General features: G+C 39.3%; 1 protein-coding gene across 9 annotated transcripts in view; it reads left to right on the forward strand.

Moving 5' to 3' along the window:
- The first annotated feature begins 5879 nt into the window (after positions 1-5879).
- The window catches only part of VPS13B (vacuolar protein sorting 13 homolog B), an 867799-nt gene continuing 856028 nt past the window's right edge, over positions 5880-17650 (forward strand). For 4 of the 9 annotated variants that reach the window (XR_004959842.1, XR_004959841.1, XM_036263826.1 and 1 more), the window contains exons 1-2: positions 5887-6108; positions 6573-6751. Coding sequence is in view for 7 of the 9 variants with exons in the window: in XM_036263826.1 (XP_036119719.1) it covers positions 6605-6751 (147 nt within the window). In the remaining 2 variants the exon portion in view is untranslated. Of the gene's footprint in view, positions 6109-6572; positions 6752-17650 lie in introns of all 9 variants that reach the window. The other 5 variants (XM_036263829.1, XM_036263830.1, XM_036263827.1 and 2 more) reach the window with 3 other exon arrangements.

Here is a 17650-nt window from a genome sequence, read left to right on the forward strand (position 1 = left end):
GTGTTGCTGGGACAGGAAGATATTAACCAAATAACATATATGCATACAGTCATAACCCATAGACACAGACAAAAATGTGGTGAAGGCCTCAGGTGTAGCAGTGGCTGGGTGGAAGAAGGGCAAAGAGGGTTATAATAGCTGACATCTGTAATACTGTCAATAATAAAAAAAATAAGGAAAGAATAAATTATATATTTACTTGGAAAAATAATTTACAAAATCAGGACCATTAATGAATGCAAATGTTGATGAAGGGTCCTCAGATCATTCTAACATCAGGAGATTAATATAACACTACATTATAGGCTTTCAAAATAGCATGAAAAAATGTGGACCTTCTAAGTACAAAAGTGATACATTAATGTAGGATAATATGTTTTAATAAAATCAATTCTGTGGCTACTCACAGCTGACAAAATAGACTTCAAACAAAGGCTATAATAAGAAACAAAGAAGGATATTACATAATGATAAAGGGACCAATCCAAGAGGATATAACCCTTATAAACACTTACACACCCAATATAAGAGCACCTATATGTCTAAAGTAAAACTTGATGGACATAAAGGAAGAGACTGACAGGAATATTGTCATAGTAGGTGATTTAACATTTCATTGACAACAATGGATAGATCTTCCAGACAGAAAATCAGCAAGGAAACAGTGGCCTTAAATGACACACTAGATCAGATGAATTTAGTTGACATTTTCAGAGCATTTTATCCAAAGCTATAGAATATACATCCTCTTCAAGTCACAAGGAACATTATCCAGGTAGACTACATGTCTGGTCACAAAACTAGTCTCAATACATTTAAGATGATTAAAATCATATCAAGCATCTTCTCTGATCACAATGAAATCAACTATAAGAAGAAAACGGAAAACTAACCAAACATATGGAGGCTAAATAACATGCTACTAAACAATTAATGAATTAAGAACAAGAACATTATTCCTAGTATCCAAAGTTGATTTAATATCTGCAATTGAAGTGATACAACACAGAAACAAAGTGAAAAACAAAAATCAGATAAAAAGATACCTTGAGACAAACGAAAATGAAAACACAATGATGCAAAATCAGTAGGACACACCCAAACCAGTTCTAGGAGGGAAATTCTTAGCAATACAGGTATACTGCAAGAAACACAATAGAAAAATAAATAGTAAAGGAGCCTTTCTATACCTTTTTCAAACTTTTAAACATCACTCAAAAATTTTACTTGAGACTTTTGGTTTCCGGTTCAGTATATAAGTAGCTTAGAAGTTGCCACTCCATCTTAACAAGTAAAAAGCTGAACAAAATGAAATATCACCATCTCTTAGATCCATCAGAGAAATGTGGTCACAGGGCAAACCACTATTTCCCAAATTGGAGAGATAGAAAAACACAACTTAACGCAGCAGACACCCATGAGCAGAAATCTCATAGAAGAAACCTAGTATGTAAGGCATAAACTACTAGAACTGTTAGGAGAAATAAATGCATATAGAAATAGTCAACGTGTCTTTGACGAAGGAGGAAAGTTGATTCAGTGGAGCAAAGAATCTTTTCAACTAACAGTGCTGGAGCAATTGGACATTCACATGCAAAAAAAAAAAAAAAATCTAGACCTAGACTTTACACTCTTCACAAAAATTAACACAAAATTGAGTGTGCCACTAAATATAAAACACAAAATGATAAAACTCCTGGAAGATAATGGGAGGAACCCTAGATGACTTCAGTTATGGCAAAACCTTTTTAGATATAACACAAAAGACATGACCCACGAAAAAAATGAATCTGGACTTCATTAAAATTAAACACTTCTGCTCTGCAAAAGACAATTTCAAGACAGTAACCACAGACTAGGAGAAAATATTTGCAAAACACACATCTGATACAAAATTTTTATACAAAATATATAAAAGTCTCTTAACATTCAGCAATAAAAAAGTGAACAACCTGATTAAAAACGGGCAAGCCATGGCTGGTGTTGTTCAATGGGTAGATAATGGGCCAGTGCACGGAAGGGTCAAGGGTTCAATTCTAAGTCATGGGCACACACGTACCTCAGTTGTAGGTTCGATCCCCCACCCAGGTAGGGGCATGTTCTGGAGGCAACCAATCTCTGTGTCTCACATTGATGTCTCTCTCTCTCTCTCTCTCACTCTCTCCCTTCCTCCCTCCCTCTCTTCCACTCCCTGTAAAAATTAATGGAAAAAATATCCTCAAGTGAGGATTGAAAAAAAATTTACAAAATGGGCAAAACACACGAACAGACATCTCACCAAAGAAGATATACAGATGGCAAAGTAAGCATATTGAAAAGATATTCAACATCATATGTCACTAGGGAACTGAAAATTAAAACGAGATACCACTACACATCTATTAAAATGTCCCCAAACTGGATCACTGACAACACAAAATGCTGGCAAGGAAGTAGAGCAACAGAAACTCTCATTCATTGTTGGTGAGAATGCAAAATGGTACAGTCACTTTGGAGGATGGCATGGCAGTGTTTTTTTGTTTTTTAACAAAATTATCCATATTCTTAATGCAATTGTGCTTGTTAGCATTTACCCAAAGGAGTTAAAAATTTATGTACACACAAAAACCTGCACACAAATATTTATAGCAGAAGCAAGCAAGATATCCTTCAACAAATGAATGGATAAAATTATTCAGCATTAAAAAAAGAGCTATCAAAACAGGAAAAGACATGGAGGAAACTTAAGTGAATATTACTAAATGGGAGATGGAAATGACATCCTGGAAAGAGCAAAAGTATGGAGACAGCAAAAAGTTCAGTGGTTGCCAGAGGTTTGGGGGAGAGAGGGATGAATAGGCATAGAAATTATTTAGGGCAGTGACACTATTCTGTATATGGTGGATGCATGTCATTATACATGTCAAAATCCACAGAATGCACAACACAAAGAATGAACCCTAATGTAAACTATGAACTTTGGGTGGGTGATAATGATGTGTCAACGTAGGCTCATCAATTGTAGTAAATGTAGCACTGTGGTGAGGGATGGCGATAGTAGGGAAGGTTGTATGTGTGTGGAGACATGCAGGGAGTATATGGGAACTCTCTGTATTTGTAGCTCAATTTTGCTGTGAACCTACAATTGCTCTAATTAAGAAAAGAAAAGAAAAAAGTTCACCTGACTGGAGAACTATTACCTATATAACCAACCTCCCTCAAAGATTTCTTATTGAGAAGATTAAAAAAAAAATTCTTTTTTTGCGGGGATCTTATACTAGAAAGGCATATAATAATAGATTTGGGAAAGGCTGTTCATTTGATATTAAAAAAAAAAACATGAGCAATGAAACATGGAAAAGGAATTAAACTTATCTTGACTGCATACAGAATAGAGCATATCAGAATACAAGTTGAAAACCACCTTGGATTCTTAAAACAAAACAAAACAAACAATAACAACAAAAAATAAAAACCAGTGCCCAAATATTTTTCCCAAGAAAGTACTTTGGTACTTTTTTTATTGGCTCCAAGAGAAAAGTGGCATACTGGAACAAAAAAATGTTGAGCATTCCATGATGATTATTATTATTGTGCTTATACAGGGTGGAGAAAAAGTAGGTTTAAAGTTGTTCCTACAGAAAATAATAAAATGATTAATAAATAACAATACATGAATAAACTGTTTTGCATACTCACAACTGTAAACCTACTTTTGCCTCATGTTGTACATCATAGTAAAACAACTACTCCTATTTATTTTAAATATCTGGTTAATTATCTTAATACACTGTTCTTATTTTTTTTAAATCCTCACCCAAGGATATTTTTACACTTATCTTCAGAGGGGGGGGGGAGAGATGGAGAGAGAGAGAGATGGATGTGAGAGAGACACATCGATTGGTTGCCACCCACACAACTCCAACTGGGCCAGGGACTAACTGCATCGGAGGTACGTGCCCTTGGCCGGAATCAAACCTGGGACTCTTTGGTCAGCAGGCTCTAACCGCTGAGCCAAACCAACCAGGGAACTGTTCTTATTTATTAAATTGCCACACAAATAAGACTAGGCCCTTTTTCTTTCTCTACAAAACTAACAAGACTGGAGCTTCTATTCTAGACCACCTAGGACTGTCATAAAATTAGTGGGACTATTTTCTTTACTTTGTTTTTAAATTTTTATTTATTTTTAGAGAGAGGAAAAAAGAGAGAGAGGGAGAGAAACATTAATTTGTTGCTTCCCCCACCCATGCATTCATTGGTTGATTGTTGTATGTTTGCCCTCATAGGAGATTAAACCAGCAACCTTAACATATGGGGATGACACTAAGCAACTGTTATCTGGCCAGGGCTGAAACCATTTTCTTTGTATTAAAACTCCGAGTCATGGCTTCAACCTGTTCCTTGCAGGTGAGGCAGATAACTAAGAAATTACTTAGATAATTTATTTGTTTAATTTAGTAGGTATTAATAAGACCCAAATTACTTAGGTTATTCTTCAAGGCTTTTTGTGAGGAGACAGTTGCTCTGAATTAGCAAGTAGCTGCTCTCTCTCTTTTTGAAACTTAGTTCATTATTTTCATTAGAAAAAGAAATCTGAACACTTTGGTATCCTCACTTAGGCTTATTTTCTATTGTAGTTTTTAAAAACTCTTTCAAGAAATTATAACTTGAATTAAAGAGCTTCAGAAATGTACTTATTTTCAATTAAATGCAACAACATGGGTGTGTATTTAATCACTATATAAGTTGTCTATTTTCAAAAATGCAGTGGTAGGTATTCTCTTCAGAAGTTACCAAAAATAAGAGACACTGGTCAAAATTTTGGCCACATGTCCTATGCTATTCCTTTATAAAAAGCTCAGTGTATATTTTTCCAAGTTAGGTGCTTGAGTTGCTTTACTGTTAGCTTGCAAGGTACTAGAAGGAAATCTATTTTATACATTCTTTTCAGCCTCATAAAAACCAACACGGACTCTTAAAACTCTGAATTAATTCCTTATCTGCTATTCATTTTGACTTTGTCTCTAGTAGTTTCATTTCCTTCTTCCTTCTAGTATTCCCGCTCCTTTTCTGATGTCCTAAATCAGAGTGCAAATCCAATGGTTCTCCAGAACGTTTTCTCCGACCATTCCAAATTTGCCCCGCAACAGCAAATTTGGTAACACTTAACTACTGCTTCACGAAAGTAAAAGAATGTAAGAGCTTGTTTACAATTATGGCCATCACGCATTCCCTTAAGGTGCAACCCTTTACCAGCCTTAAATTTCCCTTTCCACGTTCACCCTTTTCCCAGCAAATGAACCTAGGATTTTTTTTTTTTAGTCCTCACCCGAGGACATTTTTCCATTTTTTGTTCAGATAGAGTGAGAGGGAGGGAGGGACGGAGGGAGAGAGAGGGGGAGGGGGAGAGAAACATCGACGTGAATGGGACAGATCGAGTGGCTGCCACCCGCACTACCAACCAGGGCCGGGGACAAACTGCAAGCGAGGTACATGCCCTAGGCGGGAACGAACCCTGGTCTCTCTGGACCGCAGGCCGAGGCTCTAACCGCTGGGCCAAACCGGCTAAGTCCCTAGGCTCTACTTTTTAGTGACCCCCCCCCCCCCCCCCGCTTCTCCTACCTACGACCTTAGAGCTATTGCCCTGATCACTGAACCCAAGTTCCTCTTCCCAGGCCTTCCATTTCCCAAGAGAAACAATAAACACTTGTTTTTCAGGGTTTTAAACACTGAGACGCACTTTCTTCTTCCTCCGACCTGCGGCCCTCCGTGTTTCAACACCCCGACTCGACCTCCACCACCGGCGGCCACTCTCTCCCTAGAGCGCCACTTCCGGATCTCTGGTGTCTCCACTTTTCCGGTCCGCCCACCTCCTCCCAGCACTTCCTAAATCTTGGTCCTGACCACTGGCGGGGTCGGAGTGGGGACGTAGGGGCGCCGAGTGCTGGAGGCTTCCTTCTAGAAGATGCACTGAATGGCTTCTCCCGCCTGAGACCGCCGGTCCTGCTGCGGAGTCGCGTGTTGGCGGTGGAGGGACAGTTTGTTTTGAGCACCAAGTGGGGCACACCCGGAAGTGGCGCCGTGAAGGAGCTGCGCCCACGCCGGGCGATGGGGATTTAGGTACCGGTAGGTGGAGGAGACGCCGCGGCACTCTTGGGTGTGATGTCAGCCGGGGGTGCGGTGGGGCAGGGGGCGGGAGCCGGCTTCCCTCTGGCTCTGGTTCTGTGGTGGTAAATCCGGTTGAGTTCTGGGAGGCGAGGGCCTTGTGGGGGCGCCAGGGCTGGTGAAGAGGTGCAGCGGACGGAGGGGCCCTGCCGCACTTCATTCTCTTTCTGGGGACTCGGTGTCTTCAGGTCTCCATCTCGCCTTCCACTACTGGGCAGGCGAGTTGAGGGGAGTTGTACCAGTGAGGAAGTCTCCTCTGGAGCAGAGAGTCCACTTGAATTTTTACTGCTTCTGGGAGGAGGCGAGCGGCCCCTTTGGTGGGGACTCTTGCTTTTCGGCCTCTTCTACTCCGAAGAAGTACCTTTCTCCCCCCCTTCGCTGCACCACCGACTCAGTTCCTTCTATTTGCCTTTACCCCCCTGCAGCTTCTGACTTTGACTTCTCTGCACCTCAAACGATGCTGGAGTCATATGTGACTCCAATTTTAATGAGCTATGTGAATCGCTACATCAAGAATTTAAAGCCATCAGATCTACAGCTTTCACTATGGGGTGGAGATGTGGTTCTCAGCAAGCTCGAGTTAAAGTTGGATGTGCTGGAACAGGTAACTTGTGTAGCTGTCATTTATTGGACACATTTTCAGCTTGTTCAGAAGTAATCCGTTGTTTCCTACACTTTGACTCTATTTATTTTTTGCATGCCACCCTTGAGTTTATGTTTTTTTTAATTATTTTTTTTGCCAATATTTTTGACTGCCCTGAAACTAAATATTTTCCTTTACAGAATATTTCTTAATGCTTTACCACTAGTGATGGTTTATTAGAATAAGATCCTCCAAAGTTGCCTCATCAAATAGGAAAACAATTTCACTGTTCTTGTTAGAATTGCTCAGCCTATTGACTCAATTCTCAAACCTTACCAAATATGCTAATTTACATCGCTAAGATTCTGTATGATGCTAGAAAATAATACATTGCCATTCTGTCTTTGGGTAGTAGAAGGTTCCAGAAGAAAGGAAGATGCTGAGGGAAGTTGTCTCCTAGTAGGAAAAATGACATTACCCATAGCATTTTCAGAGTATTGAGTGGACACACTGAGAATGCCAACAAAATGGAATTCTTTCTTAGTCACTCTTTAGTTTCTTTTCTTTCTTTCTTTTTTTCTCTCTTTTAATGCAAGAATGCTCTGATGGAAATGAACTGTAACTTCAAAGTTCATATACTTATTACTTCATTTAGTACTAATATATGCCAGGCAACTCTGTTAGATTTGAGGATACAAACACATATGGAAACTCAGAAGAGTCAGAGACCAACTGCTTTTTAGGAGCTTTGGAAAGATTTAATTTGATGGTGATAATTATCAATAATTTTTAGTTATATTTGACTGTTTCCTTTGTATACACCTGTGTAACTACCACCCTGATCAGGAAATAGAACATTTCCTGTACCCCAAGTGGCTCTCCCCCTCCCCCAACAGATGACTTCTGTTTTGACTTCTATCAATACAGGTAAATATTACCTGTCCTTGAATTGTAAATAAATGGGAAATCTGTCTGGCTTCTTCAGCATTATGGCTAAGATGAACCCATATTGTTGCATGAGTGGTAGCTAGTTCTTTATATTGCCTTGTAGCATGCAATTGTATAAAGGTTCACAACTTACTTATTTTCCCATTAATGTACATTTGGATTGTTTCTGCTTTTGACTATTGTGAAGAAAACTCTTATGAACATTCTTGTACCTGTGTTTTGGTGAACATAGGTATTAATTTCCCTTAGGTGTATATATAGGAGGTAGTCACATTTGTAGCTTTAACGGATATTACTAAATAGTTTTGTGGAGTGGTTGTTCCAGTTGACATTCTCACCAACATTGTATGAGAGTTACCAGTCACTTCACATTTTTGCTATTATTTGGTATGTTTGGTATTTTATTTTTTTTGGCTCTAATCTTTTTTTATTTTTCTTTTAAAAAAATAGGTTTTATTTTTTCTTTTTAGAGAGAGAGGAACGGAGAGAGAAAAACATTGATGTGAGAAACATCGATCAATCGATTCTCCTGTATGTCCCCCACTGGGGATTGAGCCTGCAACCTGGGCATGTGCCCTGATCAGGAATAGAACCAGGACCTCTCAGTCCATGGGAGGATGCTCAGTCCACTGAGCTGCACCACCTGGGCTCATTTTTTTTATTTTTCAATTGCAGTTGACATACGTATTATGTTCATTTCAGGAGTACACCCTAGTGATTAGACATTATATAACCTACTAAGTGATCGTCCGATAAACCTCACACCCATTTGACACCATACATAGTTATTAGAATGCTATTGACTGTATATTTCCTATGCTGTGCTTTACATCCCCATGACTATTCTGTAACAACCAATTTGTACTTCTTAGTCTCTTTACCTTTTTCACCCATCCTTCCAACCCCCCTTCCATCTGGCAGCCTTCAAATGTTCTGTGTATTTATGAGTCTGGTTCTGTTCTACTTCTTAGTTTATTTATTATTATTATTCTTAAATCCTCACCTGAGGATATTTTTCCATTTATTTTCAGATAGAGTGGGAGGTAGGGAGTGGGGGAGAGAGAGAGAGAAACATCAATGTGAAAGAGACACATCGACTGATTGCGTCCCGCATGACCCTGTCCAGGGACAGGGACGAACCACAACCGAGGTTTGTACCATTGACCGAAATCGAGCTCAAGACTCATTGGTCCATGTGCCGACGCGCTAACTGCTGAGCTAAATCAGTCAGGGCAGTTTATTTTACAGATTCATTTGTTGGTAGATATGTATTTGTTGCCATTTTATTGTTCATGTTTTTAAATCTTTTCCCTCTTTATTGATTTGAGAGAGAGAGAGAGAAACATTGATTTGTTATTCCACCTATCTATGCATTCACTGGTTGACTTTTTTTAATCCTCACCCAAGGACATTTTTCTATTTTTTGTTCAGATAGAGTGGGAGGGAGAGAGAAAGAGAGAGAAACAGACGTGAAAAGGACACATCGAGTGGTTGCCACCTGCACAACCCAACCAGGGCTGGGAACAAACTGCAACTGAGGTATGTGCCTTTAGCGGAAACTGAACCCGGGTCTCTCTGCACTGCAGGTCGATGCTCTAACCGCTGAGCCAAACTGGCCAGGGCACTGGTTGACTCTTGTATGTGCCCTGACCTGAATCAAACCTTGGCATATCAGGCTGATGCTCTAACCAACTGAGCTGCTTGGCCAGAGCCTCTTCTTCTTCTTAGAGAAGACTCTTTAACATTCCATGTAATACTGTTTGGTGATGATGAACTCCTTTAGCTTTTCCTTGTTTGGGAAGCTCTTTATATGTCCTTCGATTCTAAATAATAGCTTTGCTGGGTAGAGTAATCTTGGTTGTAGGTCTTTGCATTTTATCACTTTGAATATTTCTTGCCATTCCCTTTTGGCCTGCAAAGTTTGTGTTGAGAAATCAGTTAACAGTCTTATAGGAGCTCCCTTGTAGGTAACTGACTGCTTTTTTCTTGTTGCTATTAAGATTCTCTCTTTGTCTTTAACCTTTTCAGTTTAATTATGATGTGTCTTGGTGTGAGGCTCTTTGGGTTCATATAGTTTGGGACTCTGTACTTTTTGGACTTGTGTGTCTATCCTTCACCAGGTTAGGGGAGTTTTCCATTATTATTTTTTCAAATAGGTTTTCAATTCCTGCTCTCTGTCTTTTCCTTCCAGCACCCCCCTGATACAAATGTTGGTATGCTTGAAGTAGTCCAGAGGCTTCTTGCACTACCTTCATTTGTTTGGATTCTTTTTTCTTTTTGTTGTTCTAATTGGGTGTGTTTTGCTTCCTTTTCCTCCAAATCTCTGATTTGGTCTCTGTTTCATCTGCTCCACTGTTGATTCCCTGTAATATAATCTTCATTTCAGTTAGTGAATTTTTTTCTAACTGGTTCTTTCTAAGTTTTTTAGTTTTGTTTCTGTGTTTCCCATCTCTTTGTTAAAGTTCTCACTGAGATCATTGAGCATCCTTATAACCAGTGTTTTGAACTCTGCATCTGGTAGATTACTTCTCTCCATTTTGTTTAGTTCTTTTTCTGGAATTTTGTCCTGTTCTTTCACTTGGGACATGTTTCTTTGTCCTCTCATTTTGGCTGCTTCCCTTTCTTGGTTTCTATGTATTAGGTAGAGCTGTTACATCTCCTGGGCTTGGTAGAGTGGCCTTATGTAGAAGGTGTTCTGTAGGGTCTAATGGTACAGCCTCTCCAGTAACCTGAGCTGGGCACTCCAGGTATGACCCCATGTAGTTGAGCCTTGATTGCTGTTAGCACATCAAAAGGAGGAATTTACCCCCAGGCCAATTGGCTGCAAGGACTGGCTTTGACCACTGACCACTGTGGAGGATCAGCTGTGCAGGGGCCCACCATAGAGAGCAGGACTTATTTTGGTGGGGCTGTGGTGCCAACTGAGTGTGTTGCTTGTGAAGGTTGTTGGATGGTGCTTGGACTTGGTCTGAAGCTGTCCAGTGGTGTGCTGGCTCTGGGGCCTCCCAGGAGGTGTATAGTGTCAGCCTCTGCCTGGGCCACCCATCATGAGCTACAACGTGATCTGCAAATGGCTGCTACTTGTGCTGGGCTTGGAGGTACCCAGGTGAGACTAAAATGTGAACCAGTGCAAGCTGCCATTAGTGCTGGGTCTGGGGCCATTTAGTGAGAGAAACAGGACATGCCAAGCCAGATGCTTATTTGAAAGATTTTAGGAAAGTCTGAAGCATGAGCTACAACAGGCCATTTGTATGGATAAGCCACTGGAAACAGCTTGGGTTGGCCTGCAAGTTGGGTGGGGCAGGGTCTCAGGGAATCACCAGGGCAGAGTGAACAGTATGAGCAGATTGTTGGAGACTGAGATATGGTGCCTGCTTGCTGGCTCTGTGGTGGAGGGCGGAGGGGTCTCAGAAAGGGAACAGTGGGTTCTGCTAATACATTTGTTTGCAGAAAACTGTTCCCCAGCTCTTGCCCTGATGCGAGACAGTTCAGTTCCTCCCTCTATGTGGTTCCTTCCTTCCTTCCTCCCTCCCTCCCTCCCTCCCTCCCTCCCTCCCTTCCTTCCTTCCTTCCTTCCTGTTTTCTTTCTTTTCTCACCCTAGGATATTTTTCCATCTATCTTCAGATAGAGTGGGGGTGGGAGAAAGAGGGAGAGAGAGAGGGAGCAAGAGAGAAACATTGATATGAGAGAGACGCATTGATTGGTTGCCTCCCACACGACCTGGACCAGGGCAGAGGTATGTACCCTTGACCGGAATTGAACCTTGACTCTTTGGTTCCCAGGCTGGCACTCCAGCCACTGAGCCAAACCAGCCGGGGCCCATGGTTCCTTTCAAGCTGCTGCCCAAGTGCTGGAGCTCAGAGGGAGTGAGTCCAAGTAAGTCTGTGTGCGAGCTCTTTAAGAGGAACTGCCTGGGATTTCAGAAGCCCTTTGTCTCACTTAGCCACAATCCCTGCTGGTTTTTACAGCCAGAAGTTATGGGGACTTCTCTTCTTGGCACTGGAACCCTGGGCTGGGGGTCCAGTGGGGGTCTTGGACCCCTTGCTCCTCAAGGGTGACCTCTGCAGTCAAAATATTTGTCTTGATTTTTATCTACCCCATGTGAGTGTGGAGCCAGCCCTTCTGTGTCTCTACTCCTCCTACCAGTCTTGATGTGGCTTCTTAAATCTGTAATTGTAGGAATTCTGTTCAACTAGCTTTCAGGTGATTCTGAATGATAGTTGCTCTGTAGTTTAGTTGTAATTTTGATGTGGTTGGCAGGGGGGTGCATTTACTTATGCTGCCATTCTTGGTATTTTAATTTTGGCCATTTTCGTTGGTGTATAGTGTATCTCATAATTTAAAATTGCATTTTTCTAATGATTAATGATGTTGAGCACTTTCAGTATTGTTCATTGCTATTTGGATATTCTCTTTTGTAAAGTTTCTGATTCTCTAAAAAAAATTGCGTTTTATTTCTTTTTCTTATTGATGTGTAGGAGTTCTTTATATTTTGGAATTGAATCCTTTGGCAGATATATGTATTGCAGTATCTTTTCCCAATACGTGGCTTGTTTTTTGTTTTCTTAAGAATCTTTTGATAAATAGAGTTCATATTGAGGTCCAATTTATCAATTTTTTCCTTGTACTTTTCATTTCTTTTTAAAGATATCTTTGCTTACTCCAAGGAAAATATACTCTTCTGTGTTCTTTTAGAAGCTCTGTTTTTAGTGATTCATCTAAAATTACTTTTCTGGTCCAGCTGGTGTGGCTTGGTAGTTGAGCATTGACCTATGCTCCAAGAGGTCATTGGTTCTGTTCCCGGTCAGGACCCATGCCCAGGTTGTGGGCCTGATCCCCAGTGGGTGGCATGCAGAGGGTGGCCCGTCGATGTTTTCTCTCTCTCTCTCTCTTTCATCAATGTTTCTATCTCTCTCTCTCTCTTACTTCTTCTCTCTAAAATCAATAAAGGAAAAAAAAATTAAAATAACTTTTCTGTATTTTTTTACATTGATCTTTAGTTAATCCACACCATTTGTTGAATTATTCTTTTCCTACTAAATTTCTCTTAAGTCTTTGTGTAAATCAGGTTGCCATATGTGTGGATATATTTCTGAATTCTTTATCTGTTCAGTGGTGTATTTGTCTATTCTTGTGTCACTACCATATTGTCTTTTACACTAAGTCTTGATAGTATAATTTGTACAACTTTGTTTTTTTTTCCTTCAGGTTGTCATAACTATTGCAGTTCCTTTGCATTTCATTATACATTTTAATTTCAGCTTGTACATTTTAGAATTTCCTCCCCCAAAAGGAAGCCCATTAACCTTTTTACTTGAGGTTACATTGCATCAATAGATTAATTTGGGAGGAAATAACATATTAACGTATCTTGTGTTGTCATAGTATTAAGTTTTTAATTCATATACAGGGCATTGCTTTCTGTATTTTAAAGTTTTTAATTTCTATCAGCAATGATTTGAAGTTTCAGAGAGGTTTTGAACATATTTCATTAAATTTTATCTCTTTTTTAATCTTATAAACAGCATTGTGTTTTTCTTTTTAGTCCTCACATGAGGATATTTTTTTCCATTTATCTTTAGATAGAGTGAAAGGGAGGGAAGGAGGGGGGGAGAGAAACATCGATGTGAGAGAGACACAGTGATTGGTTGCTTCCCACAGGACCCCAACCTGGGTCGGGGACAAACTGCAACCGAGGTATTCCAGCCCTTGGCTGGGATTGAACCTGCAACTCTTGTCTGCAGGCTGACGTTCTAATTGCTGAGCCAAACAAGCCAAGGCCTAGATTTCTTTCTTTCTTTTTTTTTAATCCTCACCCAGGATATTACTTTTTTAATTTTTGTTCAGATAGAATGGGAAGGAGAGGGCAGGAGAGAGAGAGAAACATTGATGTGAGAGAGACGTATTGACTGGTTGCGTCCCACATGACCCCAACCAGGGCTGGGGATGAAGCTTAATGAGGTATGTGCCCTTGACCCGAATTGAACCCGTGATTCATTGGTCTGTAGGCCGACGCTTTAACTGCTGAGCCAAACTGCCAGGACTGGATTTCTTTTTAAATTGATTTTGAGAGAGAGAGAGAAAGAGAAACAGAGAAACATGGATTTTGTTCTTGCACTTATTTATCCATTCATTGTTCGATTCTTGTATGTGTCCTGACCCAGGATCAAACCCATAACCTTGGCATATTGGGATGATGCTCAAACCAACTGAGCTACCTGGGCAGGACCTAGATTTCATTTTCTAATTATTTGTTACCAGTACTTTGAAATACAGTTGATTTTATTTTATTGTATTTATTTTTTTTATCCTCACCCGAGGACATTTTTCCATTTTTTTGTACAGATAGAGTGGGAGGGGGGGAGAGAGAGAGAGAGAGAGAGAGAGAGAGAGAAACATCAACGTGAAAGGGACACATCGAGTGGCTGCCACCCGCACGACCAACCAAGGCCGGGGACAAACTGCAACCGAGGTACATGTCCCTAGCGGGAACCGAACCGGGGTCTCTCCAGACCACAGGTCGACGCTCTAACCGCTGAGCCAAACCGGCCAGGGCGAAATACAGTTGATTTTAGTATATTGACCTTATATCCACTGCCACTTCTTTCTTGTCTAGTACTTTTTTTGTGGATTCTTTTGGATTGTTTATGTATATAGTCATGTTATCTAGAAATTATGACAGTTTTACATCTTTCTTTTTCAGTGTTTGGATCTTTTACTTCTTTTTTTTTTTTCATTATTGTGCTGTGGAGTAGAGATCTTGAGAATAGACATTCTTATTTGTTCCCAACCTCAATGGGAAAGTGTTTAGTATTTTACCATTAAGTATGCAAATGCTTTTTATTGAGTTAAGGACATGCTCTTCCCTTCCTGGTTTTCCATTAAGTTTTTAAAATCATGAATGAATGTTGAATTTTATCAACTACTACATTTAATGAATTGATATCTGATTTTTCCCTTTATTTTGTTAATGATGAATTATACTAATTAAGTATTCAGCGGAGTTTGCATTCCTTGATTAAACCCCACTTACAGTGTACTACCTTTTTTATATATGATTGGATTAGATTTGTTAAATTTTTGTTTAGTTCTATTGCATCTATGTTTATAAGTGATACTGGCCTGTGATTTTCTTTTCTTGTAATGTCCTTATCAGGCTTTGATTGTCCTACGTATGTTGTCCTCAATAAAGTATTTGTGAAGCATTTGCTCTTTGTATAAAGGAAGAGTTTGTATATGATTGGTATTGTTAGTTTTTTCTTTTGGTAAAATATACATAACATAAAATGTACTATTTTAACCATTTTTGATTGTGGCATTGATTATATTTATATTGTTGTACAGCCATCACCACCATCCATCTCCATAACCTTTTTATTTACCAAACTAAACCTTTATACCCATTAAGCACTCCCCATTCTCTTCTCCAGCGCACTGTGGCTACCACATTGTTACTTTATGTCTGTGAATTTGACTACTGTACTTACCTCATATAAGTGAAAACATACAATATTTATCTTTTTATGATTGGTTTATTTCAGTTAGCACAATGTTTTAAAGGTTCATCCATATTGTAACATGTGCCAGAAGTTCGTTACATTTTAAGACTGAATAATATTCCATTGTGTGTACTATATACCACATGTTGTTTATTCATTCATCTGTTGATGTACATTTGCATTGCTTTTACCTTTTGGCTGTTGTGAATAACATTGTTGTGAATACAGGTGTACACGTACCTATTCGAGCCCCTTTCATTGTTTTGGGGTATATGCCAAAAAAGTAAAATTGATTGATCTTATGGTAATTCTGTGTTTAATTTTTTTGTGGAATTGCTATACTGTTTCCCATAGTGGCTACACTATTTTACATTCCTACCCTAAACATATAAGGGTTTCAGTTGCACCATGTCCTTCCTAACACTTTTTCTTTTCTTTCTTTTTTTTTATTGTAGCCATCCCAATGGGTGTGAAATGGTATTTCATTGTAGTTTTAATTTGCATTTCTCTAACGATTGGTGATGTTGGGTATTTTTTCATGAGTTTATTGACCATATGTATATCATCTTTGGAGACGTGTCTATTCAAGTCCTTTTTTTTTGTAATTGAGTTGTGGGAGTTATTTATATATTCTGAATATCAATCCCTTATCAGATATGTGATTTGCAATTTTTTTCTCCCATTGTGGGTTGCCTTTTGACTTTGTTGATTGTATGTTTTGATACACAAAAGTTTTAAATTTTGAGGTCTAAGTTAGCATTTTTTTTCTTTTGATGCCTGGGCTTTTTGTGTCATTTCATATCCAAGAAATCACTGCCAAAAACCAATGTCATGAAACTTTCCTCCTATGTTTTCTTCTAAGAGTTTTATAGTTTTAGCTCTGACTTTGAGGGCTTTGATCCATTTCGAGTTAAGTTTTGTATCTGGTACAAGAATCCAACTTCATTTGTTTTTGCATGTGGTCATTCACTTTTCCCAACACTTGTTTCTTAAAGACTGTCTTTCCCCCATTGAATGGTCTTCCTTATCAAAAATTGGTTGGCTATGGATGTGAGGGTTTATTTCTGGGCTCGCAGTACTACTACATTGGTTTGGATGTCTATATGTCAGTATCACATTGTTTTGATTATCATAGCTTTATAGTAAGTTTTGAAATCAGAAAGTGTAAAATCTCCAACTTCTTTTATTAGTTTTTTAAACTTTAGATAAAACTAATCATGAAGTCACGGATCAGGTGTCTTTTTGTTGGAAAGTTTTAAATTACTGATATAGTTTTTTAACAGATATAGAACTATTTAGATTTTTATTTCTCCTGTTGTTAGTGATTAGTTATGGCATTCAAGGAATTTATCAATTTTCTCAAAATCTGGGATCAAAAACAATGGCCTGGGCCTAAATAAAGTTGTATTGGAGCATAGCTACTCTCATTTGTTTACAAATTATCTATTGCCTTTGTAAGCTAAAATAGCAGAGTTGAGTACCTGGGACAGAGACTGCATGGCTTGCAAAATTCTAACATATTTACTGTCTGACCCTTAATGAAAAGGTTTGCTTGCTTTTTTTAAAAAAAACTTTTTTCTTTTTATTGCTTTTAGAGAGAGAAGAAGGGAGAGGGAGGGAGAGAGAGAGAAACATCAATGAGAAAGAACATTGATTGGCCGCCCCCTGCATGCCCCCTACTGGGGATTTGGCCCACAACCTGGGCATGTGCCCTGACCAGGAATCCAATCAGCGACCTCTTGGTGCATGGACCACTGAGCCTTAGTAGCTTGGCGCTTGCTTTTTCTTTAAATTGTCATATTTAAAGCCATAAAGTCTACGTTTTTTTTTGTTGTTCATTTTAAGTTGATTTATTTTTATTTTACTTTTTTCTTATTTATTAAAATATGTTCTTATTGATTTCAGAGAGAGAGGAAGGAAGAGGGAGAAACATTGATGAGAGAGAAACATACATTGGCTGCCTCCTGCACACCCTTTACTGGGGATTCAGCCTGCAACCTGGGCACATGCCCTAACTGGGAATTGAACCAGTGAACTCTTGGTGCAATTTTCAACCAACTGAGACACACCAGCTGGGTGTAAAGTTGACTTATTATTATTTTTTTTTAATCCTGACCTGAGGACATTTTTTTCCATTATTTGTTCAGATAGAGTGGAAGGGAGAGAGATGGAGAGGGAGAGGGGGAGGGGGAGGGGGGAGAGAGAAACATCGATGTGAAAGGGACACATTGAGTGGCTGCTACCTGCATGACCAACCAGGGCTGGGGACAAACTGCACCCGCAGTACACGCCCTTAGCCGAAACTGAACCCGGGTCTCTCTGGACCGCAGGCTGACGCTCTAACCACTGAGCAAACTGGCCAGGGCACGTTGACTTATTTTATTTTTATTTTTATTTTATTTTATTTTATTTTTTTTTTATGAATTTTTATTTATTTTTTTGTTACAGATATTTTACCTTTTTACCCCATTG

The sequence above is a fragment of the Molossus molossus genome, unplaced genomic scaffold (assembly GCF_014108415.1).
Source record: "Molossus molossus isolate mMolMol1 unplaced genomic scaffold, mMolMol1.p scaffold_m16_p_16, whole genome shotgun sequence".
NCBI classification, from domain to species: domain Eukaryota; kingdom Metazoa; phylum Chordata; class Mammalia; order Chiroptera; family Molossidae; genus Molossus; species Molossus molossus.